Source organism: Poecilia mexicana, unplaced genomic scaffold (assembly GCF_051168715.1).
Source record: "Poecilia mexicana isolate PSO_F unplaced genomic scaffold, ASM5116871v1 scaffold_23, whole genome shotgun sequence".
Taxonomy (NCBI): Eukaryota; Metazoa; Chordata; class Actinopteri; order Cyprinodontiformes; family Poeciliidae; genus Poecilia; species Poecilia mexicana.
The window spans coordinates 7,040,883-7,055,774 of NW_028263392.1; the positions used below are offsets into that span (position 1 = coordinate 7,040,883).

At 40.9% G+C, this 14,892-nt stretch overlaps 1 protein-coding gene and 1 long non-coding RNA gene across 2 annotated transcripts; one reads left to right on the forward strand and one right to left on the reverse strand.

The window, feature by feature from the left end:
- Nucleotides 1–467: 467 nt before the first annotated feature.
- Nucleotides 468–1,208, reverse strand: LOC148152486 (small integral membrane protein 30). The gene has a single exon (XM_088003398.1). It carries the CDS (start codon nucleotides 1,120–1,122, stop codon nucleotides 937–939), a length of 186 nt encoding a protein of 61 aa, XP_087859524.1. The 5' UTR covers nucleotides 1,123–1,208; the 3' UTR covers nucleotides 468–936.
- A 47-nt stretch (nucleotides 1,209–1,255) lies between these two features.
- Nucleotides 1,256–3,776, forward strand: LOC148152487 (uncharacterized). Its single transcript, XR_015762181.1, has 2 exons — nucleotides 1,256–1,353; nucleotides 3,523–3,776. It is a non-coding gene; the product is annotated as an uncharacterized LOC148152487 (long non-coding RNA).
- Nucleotides 3,777–14,892: the final 11,116 nt, after the last annotated feature.

Consider the following 14,892-nt stretch of genomic DNA (forward strand, 5'->3'; position numbering starts at 1 on the left):
CCCAAATGAAACCCAGTGCAACCCACAATCTTCTTTTCCCATCTAAATAGTGCTGTTTTAGCTCCATCCATCTTTCTATGCTTACTGAAGAAAAGCATCCCCACAGCATGGTGCTGCCACCATTTGTTCAAATTAGTGTGCATCTCTAATTAGTGTAACAAATTTTGATATGATTTGAAGAGTTAAAGAGTAAAACAGGGCACTGTGAAAGACTAAATCTACTCATGCAGACATTTTAAATTTTTTTTAATGAATTTGACTGACTTCAGTCCTAACCAAAGTAGGCCTTTTTCCCTCTCATCTTATTTAACTCAGACCAAAATATATACTGCCAAATATTAAGCCACTTGCAATAACAGACAAAATTCTGAATAATAATAATAAAAGACAACTTATGCCCAGGGACCAAGAAAAGGATATTGTGAAGTACACACCACATCAATAAAAACAAGAACCATTAAAAGAAGTTTGATTCAATGTGTTTATTCTTTACAAAAAGCTGTAATCAGATCTATTAGATCAAACTTTCCAAAGCAAAGTTAAGTCATGTGATCATCACAGATCAAATCAATCAATGTTGATTTCAGAAGCACACCAATTAACCACAGTGATCGTTTAAAGCCAACATATTTGGTTAAAGACAAACAGGCATTTTAAGCAGAAATCTTCTTAAAAGTCTTTGTTGTGCATGGAAGGCAACAATGTTTGGTCCTTAATCACAGCGTTGTTTTCGCACACTTCCTGGATGTCTCCTTCCTGTGTTTCACGTGGCTCTCCCACCCAGAGTTTTGGTTTGGAAATGCATCTCCAATAAGGCACGTTTCAGAGCAGAACCTGCACCAAAAGATCAGGAGATTGCAGAGAGGGGCGCGTGCACAGGGAGGTTTAACGCGGCACGCGGTAAAGACGTGACCAACGTCTGAAATCCTCCGTTCTTCAGAGCGGCGGCCCATTCCGCCTCCGCGCGTACCAGCCGAGGCCGACGCAGAACCCCACCACGGCGAGGACGGTGCACAGCAGCAGGGCCAGAGCGTCGCCCGCGTCGTACGCCTCCGCCGCGGGGATGAGGGAGGAAAACACCAGCAGCCACACGACCGCCGCGCCGCTTGGAGCCTCAACCATGTTGGTCTCTGTCTTCTGTATCTGTCGCCGTTGCTGTTCTGTTGATTTTCGGAAAGCAGATGATGCGCCTGCGTCGAAAACAAAGTCAGGTGACTGCAGCGTCGCGGCTGGACTTCCTGGTACGCTCAGCCAATCACATCGCTCCTTGGTGTTCCTATGAACCCAGCCACTGTACTCGGTGACATGAAAATAAAACTGAGCTTAGCTGTCTCCGCTTCATTTGCTTAGATGGTATGTAATGGATATAATGAAAATGAAACTTATCCCGAGGATTTTTAGACCTTCTTGATTCTTGTCGACACAATCAGTCTGACAGGCTGCTTATATCGCTGCCTCTCAGCCTTATTATAAGCCAATCAGGCTGTTTTACATTACTCAAGATAATAATAATTAAAAAAAAACATGTTGATATTTGGGTTATTATTGCATGTTTAAACAGTTCAAGTAATATTTTTTAAAGTGGGAGGAATGCATGTATATTGCAAGGCGGGGAGGGAGAGGGGAAACAAGGAATAAGGAGTGGAGTTTGCTGTTTAAAGCAGGGTTAGTTTGGGAAACTATTGTGTGAAACTGAGTGGTGACAGCATCGGGCTGTAGGAATGCCTTTCTTTGGGTCACAAGGGCCACAGTTAGTATGTGGATAGATGTGGTGTGGTGAAACCAACACTGCACATCACCCCGAAAGCACCATTCCCATGGTGACGCCTATTTGGCAAAGAAGAATAGCAAAACAAAGGTCTCTAGATAGTGGCAGCATGATGATGTGGGGAAAGGTTGCGTCACAAAGTGTTGGGTCATATTCAGCATGTACGATTTTTTCAATGATTTGCAAAGAAAACAAAAACCTTTAGAAATTCCCTTTCACTTTACAAAGTAGCACATAAAATCATAATAAAATACAGAGAAGTAATTGACTGTGATGTGAAATTTTTTTAATTTTAATTATGTTTCAAGACATTTTTATACTTCCATATCAGGAATGCAATTCACGGACGACGCATTTCCAACCAAAATAATTTCCCCGTTTAAAGAGCGCGGCCCTGCTTTGCTGCGAGTCGGGACCGAACGTGCCAGCGTCTTCCAACACGATACAAATTGTGTTGCTTGTAGAACCATAGGGGCTTGAGTTTTGCAGCATCTGTTGATCTCTGCGTGCTCTTTTGGTGGCGCTCCGCCTGTAATTAAATCGAGCCGGCGCGAGCCAAAGTAAAATATTGACCTTGTACGGGCCGTCGTACCCCTCCGTACCTGCCTGCTCTGCAGCGAGGAGATGAATGGCCACATGCAGTTTCGGCATACTGTTCCCACCTTTGAAATCATCCTCTGCCTCGCTCGCTCCTGCTGGCTGTTTGGCAGTTTGTCTAACTGTAGTACGCACACACACACACACACATACACTCGCAGAAGCTTTTGTGAGTTGTGTCTGATCTATGTGCCTGCCTTCAGCGGAGCACATGGCAATTATAAGCTCCTCAAAGAGCTGCTTTGGAGGAAGAAATAAGATAAAAATATGTTGCGTTTGATTTGATATTTGTTCATTCTTAGAGGGTATAAACGTGCGTCTGAAAAAGCCGGCTCTGTGCAAACTTTAAAGGAAAAACAGAATGAAACCAAACGGGTAATGCCAGCGCACATGTATGGGAGTCCAGTTAATCCTCATGTTCCTGACTAGGCAAATTATTTCTCTGGGAGATATAGGCATGGGGATGGCAGTAAAAGTTGCAAAGCCTATTTTTATTGATCAAGAATAATGATTCCTTCCCAAATGTGCAATTTTTCAGTGTCTTTTTTGGTACCGCGCCTCCTCGCTATGAAAGCAAGCCGAGGTTGTCAGCTCTAAATGTTTTCCTACATCAGCTACAGTCCATCATTAATGAGCAGTTCTGCGCATGAATGCACTCGAAAGAGTAGCGTTCGCATTTTCTACGAACCTTGACATTAAAAAAAGCTATTTTTATGCCTGCCCCCTGCGTGAATTGCTACCTTGTCATTAAGCAGCCTTCTAAATGACAGTGCTGCAAAGTTAAACCCCAATTTTGCCAACTTTACACAGAAAGGACTAACCAAAACGTCATCCGCAAACGGAAAGCAACAAGTGTGGATATATGGACATTTCTGAGTCCAAAATGCTCTTAACCGGTCTTGTTACTTTAGAAGTCCTGAATCTTTCGAAGACAAACACACCATCATAAAAAAAAAAAGCAAAATCGCCAAACCGCTTGCTAATTAGGTAGTAGCTAAACTTTGTTTTGGAGACTTGGTAACCCCCAAGATGAATCTCAATGCCACAGTTCACAAGGAGTAAGTTTTGTAGAACTTTTATCCCCTTTCCAAGTCTCATCAGGAGTTGAGTATAAGTACACCCAGCATCTTCACAAGAAATGTTTGTTTTTTTCATAGACTAGAGAACCTGCCTCCTTCTGGGGGGCTACCATGGACGGACATTGACCTGGTGACCAGATGAACCTTCAAGCATCGTGGAAATTGGTCCTCAACGATGGGACAGAATTGAGGAGAGCTACAGTTTTCTCACTGACGTCTTTGTATTTTCTACTTTTCTGTCTGTTTTGATGCCAGATATTGAGAAGAAAATGAGTCTACAAAAACCCTGTTCAACTCCTGTAAAAAATAAAATAAAATAAAAATTTGACCCACTTGTTGATCTTATCAGTCCTCACATGAGGAGGTTTCATCTTGAAATCCATCTCCACTTCACACAGGGGTGACGAGGGGATTTCACTCTTTACCAAAAACAACAGAGGACACATCTCCCCGAAGATTAATTATTTTTCATGAATCAGCTTCTCAGAGAGCGCTCCAGGATGACCCCTTCCGCTTTATTTTGTCGCGGTTCAGTGCCCCGTCCAATAATAAGCCGTGCCGTGAGCTACGTGCGGAAACAAGATCTGTCAATGCAGTTCACGTTTGCGTTCAAGGCGATGAATATTTGAAAGGGAAAGAAAGGTATAGCAGATTGGATCGGCACAAACGCGGTGTCTGATCAGGACTGGCACACTGGCAGGGACGTGGGATGAACTGAAACACATAACAAACCTGCTAAGAGATGAATGACCCAGTGTAATTATCTATTCATACTGGAAGCTGAGAGGGAGTAGGAGGCTGGATGCTTGAGAGTCACGCTTCAGCGTGTTACACTGACAGTTGCATGATGTTTTAAAGGGTAATGAATTCATCCTGATATTGTCGGTTTTTTGTTTTTGTTTTGGCAGGCCCTAAGATGTGGTTTAGCTGAACGTTTAGTCATCTTTACTATCATGGCAGATGCTGAGTCGTCATTAGACAATGCGGTTTGTGGTCATAACCTTTCCCTTCAACTCGCCTTTCAGTTCTCAGAGAATGACGCATAAAAAACACATAAACACTTTAGAACATCTTTTGTTTTGGTAAAGTTCGGTCTCCGAATGCCAGAACTGAGTTTTTTTTTTTTTTTAGTTTTGTCAAAAAGTACCTAAACACAGGCACCTAAAAAAACAACTAAAAAAACAACCCCAGATAATAACAGTGACAGCTGTGATTGATTTCACCACTTCTCAAAAGTTACAGTTTTGACAGGTGCATTTGCTGAAATGAAAGGAAACTAATGACTTTCAAGAAAACGGGTCATCGGTCTTAAACAGTTGTTCCAAAAGCTGAGGTCAGGGGTCCCAAGTGGTTCATAAAAAGATTTTTTTTTTTCAAGGTTTGACATCTGAAGCAAAAATAATAATTAAAAAACACAACCTGTATTATGTTTTCAATGCAACTACGAAAGAAAAAGCTGAACACATGAATACTGATTAGATTAAATGTGCATTTAGTTGACAAAGCCATTTGTGTTGCTTTCATGCACTTAGCTATTAACAGAAGACTCAGGTAATTAGCTAACGACATGAGCGCTTGTTAGCTTCAGGATATCATAACAGCTAATGGGTAGGCTTACTATTGACAAGTTATTTTCAAAAAGTGAATGATGGTCTTTGCCTTTCGTTGAAGTTTTCACTTCCATTTCCACCCACTCGACTACGAACAATAAACTTAAAGCTAATTTAGCAAGCGTATTGGCTATAAGCAGTGGATAACGGTAATGTTTGCTATCTAGTAAAACCAATGAAATTGAAAATTTGCATCTAAATGTTCTTACATCTGAATCTGTTGTTGAAGCAGAAGTTTGCTGATGTCATAATCCACTCTGCATTACCAATAAACCAGCAGGTAATTAGCTAATCACATTAGTGCAAAGTATGAACAATTAGATAATAGCTGAGGTTATTGTCAGAAAACCTATGAGAAAAAAGTGAATACATAACAATGGTTCAGTGGTATGAATCAGTCTTGCAAATGAAAGATTTTGCGTTTCCACTCACATTTTTGATGACGTATCTTTGGTGATTTGATGCTTGAAGGTTGCCCAGCCATAACCTTCAACATTCTCCATAGATTCTCTATCAAATTCAAGCCAGGACTCTGGCTGGGCTTCTCCAAAACATTAACATTCCTTCCAGTCAAAATAAACATATTGATGGAACTAAAATATTGAATATTTGCAGACTTAGCTGTACATAAACTGTCAAAAATAAATTTTAGAAAACTCATTTTTTTAGATGTACAACGCCTCTGGGTTCTGTATGGGTTCCAACTTTTACCCAAAATGCATTTGTATCTGCAATTAATGTGACCACGAAGTAAGTTGTGGACAAGTTCATCTGGAGTTCATTTTCTCATTTTACGAAAGGCTGCAGAATAATCAAGTTACTGTTATAAGAAAACAGTTTCACTTTTATAACAAAACAAGTTAAAGTGATCCCTGTGTGAAAATGAGAATCACCATTCTGCTCAATGAGCAACAAAGTTAAATGAAACAGTTTCCCTCTGGAATGATTATAAGAGAGTTATTAATGCTTATTTATGAGTATGCTTATTCTTTAAAGTATTTGTCCTTGCTAAGAAGACAGTGGGCAGATGCAGAAGTAATTCTAAAAAAAAAAAAAAAAAAAGAAAAAGAAAGAAAGAAAGTCTTTCCTAGAAATTTCCTAGAAACGATTTGAGTAGGATGCAAGGCTTCATTTTATTAGCAACAGTTTGGCAGTTGAGTGTCCCCAAAAGAAATAACGATGGTTGTGAAATTATTAGTGGAACTGATGAAAGATGCTACATGTACTGATTTACCCTCAAGGTAATCAAGCTTTCCTCAGCTGCGCACCATTGTGTAGCCGCGTCAGAAATGACCGACGGCTAAGTTCATCACGGTTATTCATAGCACGCGAGCGGCGGCCGGGCGGGCGGCTGCGCGCGCGTGTGCAGGAGAGATTGATAGCTCATCACATTTCCTGTCATGGTGTAAATGTCACCTCTACCGTTCGCTCCGATGACAGCGCTACCGTGCAGTTGGCTCATCATCTGCCGAGTTCATTTACATTTTAAAAGAAAAAAATAAAAGGTCAAATCAGTCGTCTCATACACAAATAACATGAAAACAGATTTCTTCAAAACAAGAAGAAACTCGCAGAAATCCTTTTATCGATTTTTTTTCTTCTTTTTTTCTCTTTTTGCTGAGGCTAGTCTGATCCATTTGGCGGCTTGAAAAACCCCTCACCGTGAACAATACATTTGTCATGCTGCCGCAGTTTAAAACGACATTCATTTTATGAACAAAGTGAAACGGGGGTAAGTTGGTGGTGGCAAATTCACTTAACTTTTGTTTTAAAGCAAAACGGCGAGAGGTCAAATTAATTTTCAGCGACTTTACTTTTATCTGTAAAAAGAGCAAAACGGAAAATGGAACAATTCCTAATCCAGAATCCTATTAAAAACTATAGTTTTACAAATTGTGCTAAAAATATGTACATACTGGCAAACTGTATTTCGTACATTAACCGCTAGATATAACTACTAGCACCCCTGCAAGGACAATGGATGGATGAAAACATACAGACTTCAAAAATGTTTTTTTTTAATCAGTTAGTCAGGAATAATAAAACACAGAGGGAAGTCTCAAAGTTATTTGACGCCTTTTGTAAATACTACTCACAAGCAGCTTTTGACATATTTAGACATTGTGAATGTATTTTGAATTATCCTACACTCAGAATACATATTGTATGTCAGAATACAATGTAAATCTTGACCAGGAAGGAATTGGATTTTATTCCCCGTCATTTCTCAAATAAGTGCTACTTTGTGTTCATCTATCCCATCAAATCCGAATGTAGCAACATTGAAATTTGTGGGTTTAACCTGACAAAATGTACAAAATACATACAAGTTACTGTTAATGAAGAAATAAGACGAGTGCAGCGTGAGAACAACAGCTTGACTCACCTTAGGATTGCAGGTTTCCTACCTGATAAAATCTAAAGGAACAATCCGGCTAACTGCCCAGCATTGATTTGTCACTACAAATGATGTGAACAGTTTTACCAGGGAACCATTGGGGGTTGCCCACTGACTCAGCCACATATGTGCATCACGCATCACGTAGCCACCAGGTAGCACAAACTGCAACCTTAATTTAACGTCTGATCAACGCTCGGGACGTGACACACACATTTAAATTGACGAACGGGACACATTTCACAAATAAGGCACGTTTTCCCTTATTCTCCGTCATAGTCGTAGCGCCTCTCCTACGTCCGCATTGAACCTTCGCTCTCTCTTTCATCATGTCAAATTGCAGCCATGAACAGCCTATTATGTGACCTATTTATCTGAGCCAATTCTGCCGGCTCACTCAGCCCAATTACTTTGCTGCTGGAATCTAGTTTGTTCTCCTTCACATTCTTTTATGATTAAATCAATACTTTCCGAGAGCCTGAGAGCTCTTCCCTTTTGCGAGCTCTCGCAGCAGCACCTTGGGGTTACATAATGTAAGAAGCTTGATTTTATTTTAGTTTTTTTAAAGTAATTTCCCCTTATTTTTTTTGTCGCTTAATGCTTTGTCTTTCCATCTATCGGTTAAGATGAGATTTCGTGGAAGCAATGAGTGTGCTGCGTTGTGTTGCGTTGCAGAACACGAGTGTTATTTGCACTTTCCTGAACGCAAACGCGAGGGGGACGCTTCAGGTTGTCGGTTCCATTTTACTTATGAAGTCGTACCAGTGCATTTTCCGCAATTGAGCCGTCAGCGGCTGTCAGTCAGCTGAAATTAACGAGTGTGCTGATTGTGCTGCTGGTAATTACAGAGTGCAGCTGGAGCAGTGCTGTGTCAAGCCTGGGAGGCATTTCAAGCTTACGTCTGTCCTTTCTCCCAAACAAGCCAGGTCAATCAGTGTTCCTGCAGAGAATCTGGAAAAAAAAAACCAAAACAAAACAAAAGTAACTCTGACCAAAATCCGTAAGCAGCAGGACTGCTTGTGCAGGCTGGAGACATGAACAAAATGGGGTCAACGATGGTGGAGTTAGCCAGTATCCTCCAGCAGGATGCTAAAGATTGTCCGCCCTTAATAGGCTTGATGTAATGCTTTTAATGATGCGGCGGACATAAAGGTGCCAAATCCTTACTGATGTTGGTGTCTTGGCAGTGGTGCATATGTTGTGTTTTATGGCTTCAGTGTTTTATGGACTTGTTCCCATGGAATACTGATATGGTAGTAAACATTTTCCTCATGACTTATCTGCAAATAGATGGAGGCGCAATGTTCCTGTGCCATCGGGAAAAGTCTGAAAAGGCATGGAGTCGGATTTAAGTGTTTTGTTGGTGCGAAGGAACATAGAAAAACAAATAGAGTTTGGGAAATATTTGATTTTCCAGACTGTGCTCCCTATCATCTGGTCAAAATGTCATACACGCTAATCCAGCCATTAGCAATTCATCTATTTTTTAAAATTAATCCAAGCAATAATTTCTCAAATATTCACCATCCATCTGTCTGTTTACCCATTGGTCCATCAATAGCAACAATTTTTGTCCCCAAAAAAGAAAAAAAAATTCACAACTTTAATTTTTTTTATTGTTATTACTGTATTTTTGGTTCAAATCCTGCATTATGATGTCTGAGTTGGCAACGGTGGTTAAGTGGGGAGAGTAATTGTCTTGCAAAGCCAATGTGAGTGATGTATGAATGTGTGTGTGTGTGTGTGTGTGTAATTGTGTGATTAGAGGAAAATGACTGGAGTGTTAAGTGCTTTAAAAATGTCATTGTGACAAAAAAAGTGCTTTATAAATCTGATCCATTTACCATTTATTAGTCCCCGACTTTGATGTTTGGTGCCTTCTGTTTTTTAAACGTTTTGAATATTGACATGACCTCCAAAACTTGATTATGACAGTTCTGTCATTATTGGAACCAGTTTTTCTATGTTTCTTTACTTGTTGGCATTACCTTAAAAGAAAACAAAAAACAGGTGACGTTAGAGTACGAGTGAAGGTGAAATGTTTGCACAGCCAGTCCAAGAGGCCCCGTTTGGCAAATGACATTGCCACTTGGCCCCCGATGTGTCTTTTTAATAACACAAAAAGGCAACAAGGGACCACATAAATGTCCTCCCCAAACTCCATTTGTTATTGAGCTGGTTTACACCGTTCAGGCGCACTCTTTGTAAAAACCCACAGTCGAAATCTTTATGAGGCTTGTAACAGTCGGAAGGGCTTCCAGCTCTTTTCATTTAAAGTTCACCGTGTTGTTTGCTTTGTTCACATTTTCCCCAAGATTTTTTACTCTGATATTCACAAATCCTATACAACTGATCTTCAGAAGTAACCTAATTAGTAAAATAAAATAAAAAAAGGTCTATTTTTGGCTGGTGGGGATGTTCCCTAAAACAGTGCTCCCCAACCCATGTGTCATTTTCCTCCCACTTTCTAACTGTGCAGTAATTTATGTTCCTCTACCACGCTTAGTCCCATTAATCAGCACCAAGACTTGTGGTTGTAACATGAAAATACACAAAACAATTTCTGGACAAACCCAACAATATGGAAAGACGAGGTAAAGTTCCTTTATTGTTGAACACTATGCAGCGCACCAAAGTAAATGAAATACTTTGGTCATGGTAAGTTTCTGACCCACATGCAAGACAACCCTCAGGAGGCAGAGCTGCTTGTTGAAAACTACAACAATGAATAGTGCGATGTACTTGGTCCAGGTGGTTTTGGAAGCACGGGGAGGCAGGAGCGCTGTGAGGAAGGGGGCAAGAGGCGAGCAAAGAAGATGAATGTATAAACACATATTACAGGTGTAGTGAGAGGAGAAGCTTTGTGGTAGATTAATGTCCAGTCTATGAGATTGACCATGCATCCTGCAACTTTTGGCTTAGATACTTCTCCAACACACCTGAATCAAATGAGTGGGTCATTACCAGACCTCTGCAGAGCTGATTAGGGAATCCAGTCATTTGATTCAGGTGTGCTGAAGATGAGACACATCTATGCTAGAGGTCACAGGATGGTAGATCTCGAGGACTGGACTTGGGACTGAACGCCAAGGAGCATCGAGTGGAACCCCGAGTGTCGGTCGGCGTGGATGTCCGGAGCAGGTGGAGACGATGAGAGCAATGGAGACTTGGAACGGGTTGAGTGAAGAAACCATCGGAGGCTTGAAGCAAGGTTAATGGTCAGAGCGTTGGAGGGCGGGCGAAGAAGGTGATGACGAAGGGGAGCTGAGATCGCCAGTCGTGCAGATGAAGGTCCAGAGGTTATTTTAAGATGGTTTTTGAAACGAGAAATCCAGGATAGAGCACAGAAGGGTAAATCCAGGGAACACCTGGGAGGGTACCTTGGCAAAGAGCACAAGGAAGATGATTAAGTTTGAGCTTAATTAATGTGGATAAACCTTCACAGGTAAACACTCAGGTTGGCAACCGCCCCCTCTTATTCCTCCTGCTGGTGGTTTGATGAACAGCAAACGTGCAGGAGCTCAGCTGCGCCCTCTGGTGGAGACCTGCAGCTCCAGCGCAGAGGAAGAAAACACCATACAAAACCTCAACACCTGTGTGTTGCAATTAATTTTACAGCTTTAGAGAAGGGGGGGTATAAGTAAGATGTCTTTTTGCCACAAAAACTCAAGAGAAAAAGAAATCTGGTTATTTTTATTGTCTCTCTTATTCGATTGCACAAATAATCTATACAGTAACTTTCAAAATTAGCTCAGATGAACAATAACCTGCTTGTCTATGCCTGGCAAACACCAACTTTAGAACATCCTCCCTTTTAATTAGTTTGATTATAATGATTTAGGCATAAAAGATGTTTTCCATGAGAAGCAAAATATCCTTGCTCTTCATTACAAAAAGTTATGTCCTAAAGGGATAAACTTACTTTAAAAAAAAATAGAAGCAGCATGAACATGCAATAGCGTTTGGTTGAATCTTTCCTTAATAATTCCCTTTCATTATTTTCCGTCATGGATACAGCAAGTCTGAACAAGAAGACTGAATGTATTTGTTGTACGGTTTCTGGTCACTTTACTTTAGTGACTCAGCTGATTGTGCATTAGTCACTGCTCTCCAAGCATCAGCTGTCGCTTACTCTCCAATCAAGGCCCGGTAAACAGCATCAGTAAGAGGCTTGTCACTTTTTGTATTTCTGTTGGCCACGAAACAAAACACAGACTTTGTGGTAATTGTTACTGGGGGGAATGATGGAATTCTTCTCAAGACGGATTACTTAAGTGCTCAGGAAAGCAGGAATAGTAGAGGTTGTGTGCGTTCGATCATAACATGCTCAGTCGTGTATAACTGGGTATGTTTAGCAAGGTGCCTCTATTGGCAAACAACTGTAATAAGTTCTACTGTAATTTACATACCTTTGGATGAGTTTAATTTCTCGCAGTTTGGCAAATGATGCATGCAGCTGACACAGGAACATTTCAACCTCAACTTTGCTTTCAAAAGCAGCTACATTCACAATTTAAGAGTTTGTAATTTTCTTGGCAACACTTTCTTTGAAGGGGTGTGCATAACACCTGACATGAACACGAAGGAGTGTTCGTGAATGTTTACAACTGTGGTCATGAAGTGTCATTCGGCACACGTTGACACTTTTAAATGACATTTTTAATGCAAATTTGAATAGAACTTTGAATTCAAAGGCTTATTATAGACCCAATAATGCAAAGTTTACACTTTTGATGGACTTTTTGTGCAGATTTTAGTGCAACTTTGCATTGTCACTATTTACCGAATAGCACTTTAAGTTTATGACAGTGCCATATCAGTCTTACGCACAACCCTTCAAATAAAGTGTTACAAATTTCTTTCTAAATGCACCCATGCACAAAAAAAAAATAAAAAATTACAATAGAGTTATTTGATCAAGAAGCAAAAGTGACTGCAAAAAGCTCATATCAAGAGCTCTGAAAGCATACATTTGTGCCTTACTTGGGGGAAAAAAGGGGTCAATGGCTTAAAGCCACAGCTTCACTTCAGCTTAAACCTTGTGTTATATAAATCTTTCTCTATCCCCTGATTCATATCTAACAGACCAAGCTCACCCAGCTGTCTGTTTATGCGCTTCGTCCCGCATTCAAGGGTGCTAGTGCTTTTTATATGTGCGTGTGCCCCCGAGACCATCAAGGTTACGTAAGTTTTTTTAAGACCGTGCCAAGAAGATGATTGGAGAAGCAGCGTCGGGGGGGATTTACTAATGTAATCCGTGCGGACTCGCCCGTACGACCGAGGGAGATGAATGTAGGGTCTACTTTGTGAACAACCTAAAAATGAACCAATGTCATTCTTTCGCCCCCTTTGCACCCCTCACAATTAGTAATTAATTCTTCCCGGCTACTGCCTTCATTTTTTTTCTTTTTTTAAGCGTGCCGTTCTAATATTCCCTAAAAGAAAAATCCCCCCACTGCAAGGAAATAATAGCTCTTATTTTTCTTTGTCTGGCTTGTTTGTAGGGGCTTCCCCCCCCCCCTTTTTTTTTGCCTGCGATCTATAAAAACATAATTTCACACACGCAGCTTACATCGATTTCTGCTGTGTTGTCATTGATTGCGAATGTAATTTGCCAACCTCTGAAATCCTTCAGGTTGGTTTCCACACACACACGCACGCACACATGGCAAACAATGCAAATGAATTGGAAGCGAAACATTGTGAGCATACAAAAGAACTGGAGCAAAAAACCTGCAGCATTTTTGATTCTGGGGTAACAATACGTAAGAATAGAATTTGGCAACCCTTGTAAAAAAAATGAGCAAAATACATTCATTTACATTACAGAAGCAGCTCCTGGGGAAAAAAACAACAAAAGAAACATTTTCTATAAGAGACAATTTTGTGGATGGTGGAGTTATATGTATATCTTTTTGCTTGGTAAAAATTTGGCTACCTGTTACACTGATGAGTGTACAGAATCTTTTAAACAGTAATTCGTGACTCCCCTTCCTTTTTCCCTGGTGTAGAAACACGATGCGACAGAGATTAAATCCCCTTAACCTTTTCGAAATCAGATCTAGGAAGCTCAATGTGGGTTTTAACAACTCAAAGTTTTTTTCCCCCCCAGAACTTAGTTTCTTGTAATTATCACTTCCATTATACCGTCATAGGTTATTTTATCTTAATTGTAACTCCTGAGTTTTAGATTTTCTGCTGTGTGGAGTCCCGACTGTATCACAACGTTGCAGAACTCCGTCTACCTGTCGAGATAATGGCTCACAAATCAGGCTTTCCCCATTTGTCGGCTCCACTTAGTGAACAGGCCACCGTTCTGCTCTTTCAAACAGGCCACTCAGGGAACGCTCCCCCCGGACCAGAGCTTTTATCCAAGGTTGTGTCCTACTCAGCGGGCCACCTTTATAAAAGTATGCGCCTTTAGCGAGCGCTTGCCTGAGTGCACGTCGTCCTGTGGGCCTCCGTAACATTCGGTCGGGCTGATGACATCTGTCGCCCCCCGTGCACAAATCAACGTGTGAACCGCGTGGTTATGTCAGAAGTGTGTGAGTGCGTGCTGAGCCGACCGAGCGCCAGAGGTTCCCACCGGTCTCCAGTGTCAGATGGAGGGCAGACAGCTGTTGGCCACAGACGTTCTTTGTGTTAATTCTTTTTGTTGTTGTTTTTTTCTGACACACGATCAAGAAGAAACGTGTCATTCTGTTGTAAAATGGACGACTCTTGGTGGTGGGTGGAGGTGGAGGGTGGGGGAGAACATCCTGTGTGCTTGTGAGGACGGTGAAGATAATGCAAAAACTCATCATCAAACGATGGCTTATGTAATAATCCTATGCCCGGTCTGCCTGATTCTCAAAAGCTCAGCGTTCTATAGGGCGCATACAGCATAGTTATCCTCCAGATGTGTAAAAAACAAACAAAAAAAAAAACAAAGATCTGTCACAGTTATATAAATTCATACTGGAAAAAATACAGCAATTGTCCAACAATGTGCTTTGGAAGTTTTTTTTTTTTGCCTTCCTTAAACTTCAAACCCACCACTGCATATTTGCTTCACATTTTAAACTCAATAGTTTAGGAAGAAACCATGCCTTAGGTAAACAACGCCCCGGCACTGCCTTTCTAGGCCCCTGGTACTGTGAGCTTTGCAATTTGATATCTTGCCAAGCAAGGTTGAGATGGGCTCTTTTAGATGAGAAGGAAGAATTCTCTGGCGTTAGCATTGCGATGCTAAGACACAGACGCCTTATTAAATGCTACTTCGCCAAAACGTGAAGATAACTGTCTCATGCTGCAGGAGTTATGTTTTGCGTATTTTTGCTGTTATTGCAGCTTTTAAATTTGTTCCCTTTGTTTTTCTTTTTCTTAATAGAAGTGACATCTGCTTCAAATGATTTAACACGGACGGTGTTTGGCCAATTGAACTTTCATCAAACAATCATT

What these genes read in the sequence shown, in the direction of transcription:
- LOC148152486 (XM_088003398.1), bottom strand. Translation starts at nt 1,122, where the DNA reads ATGGTTGAGGCTCCAAGCGGCGCGGCGGTCGTGTGGCTGCTGGTGTTT.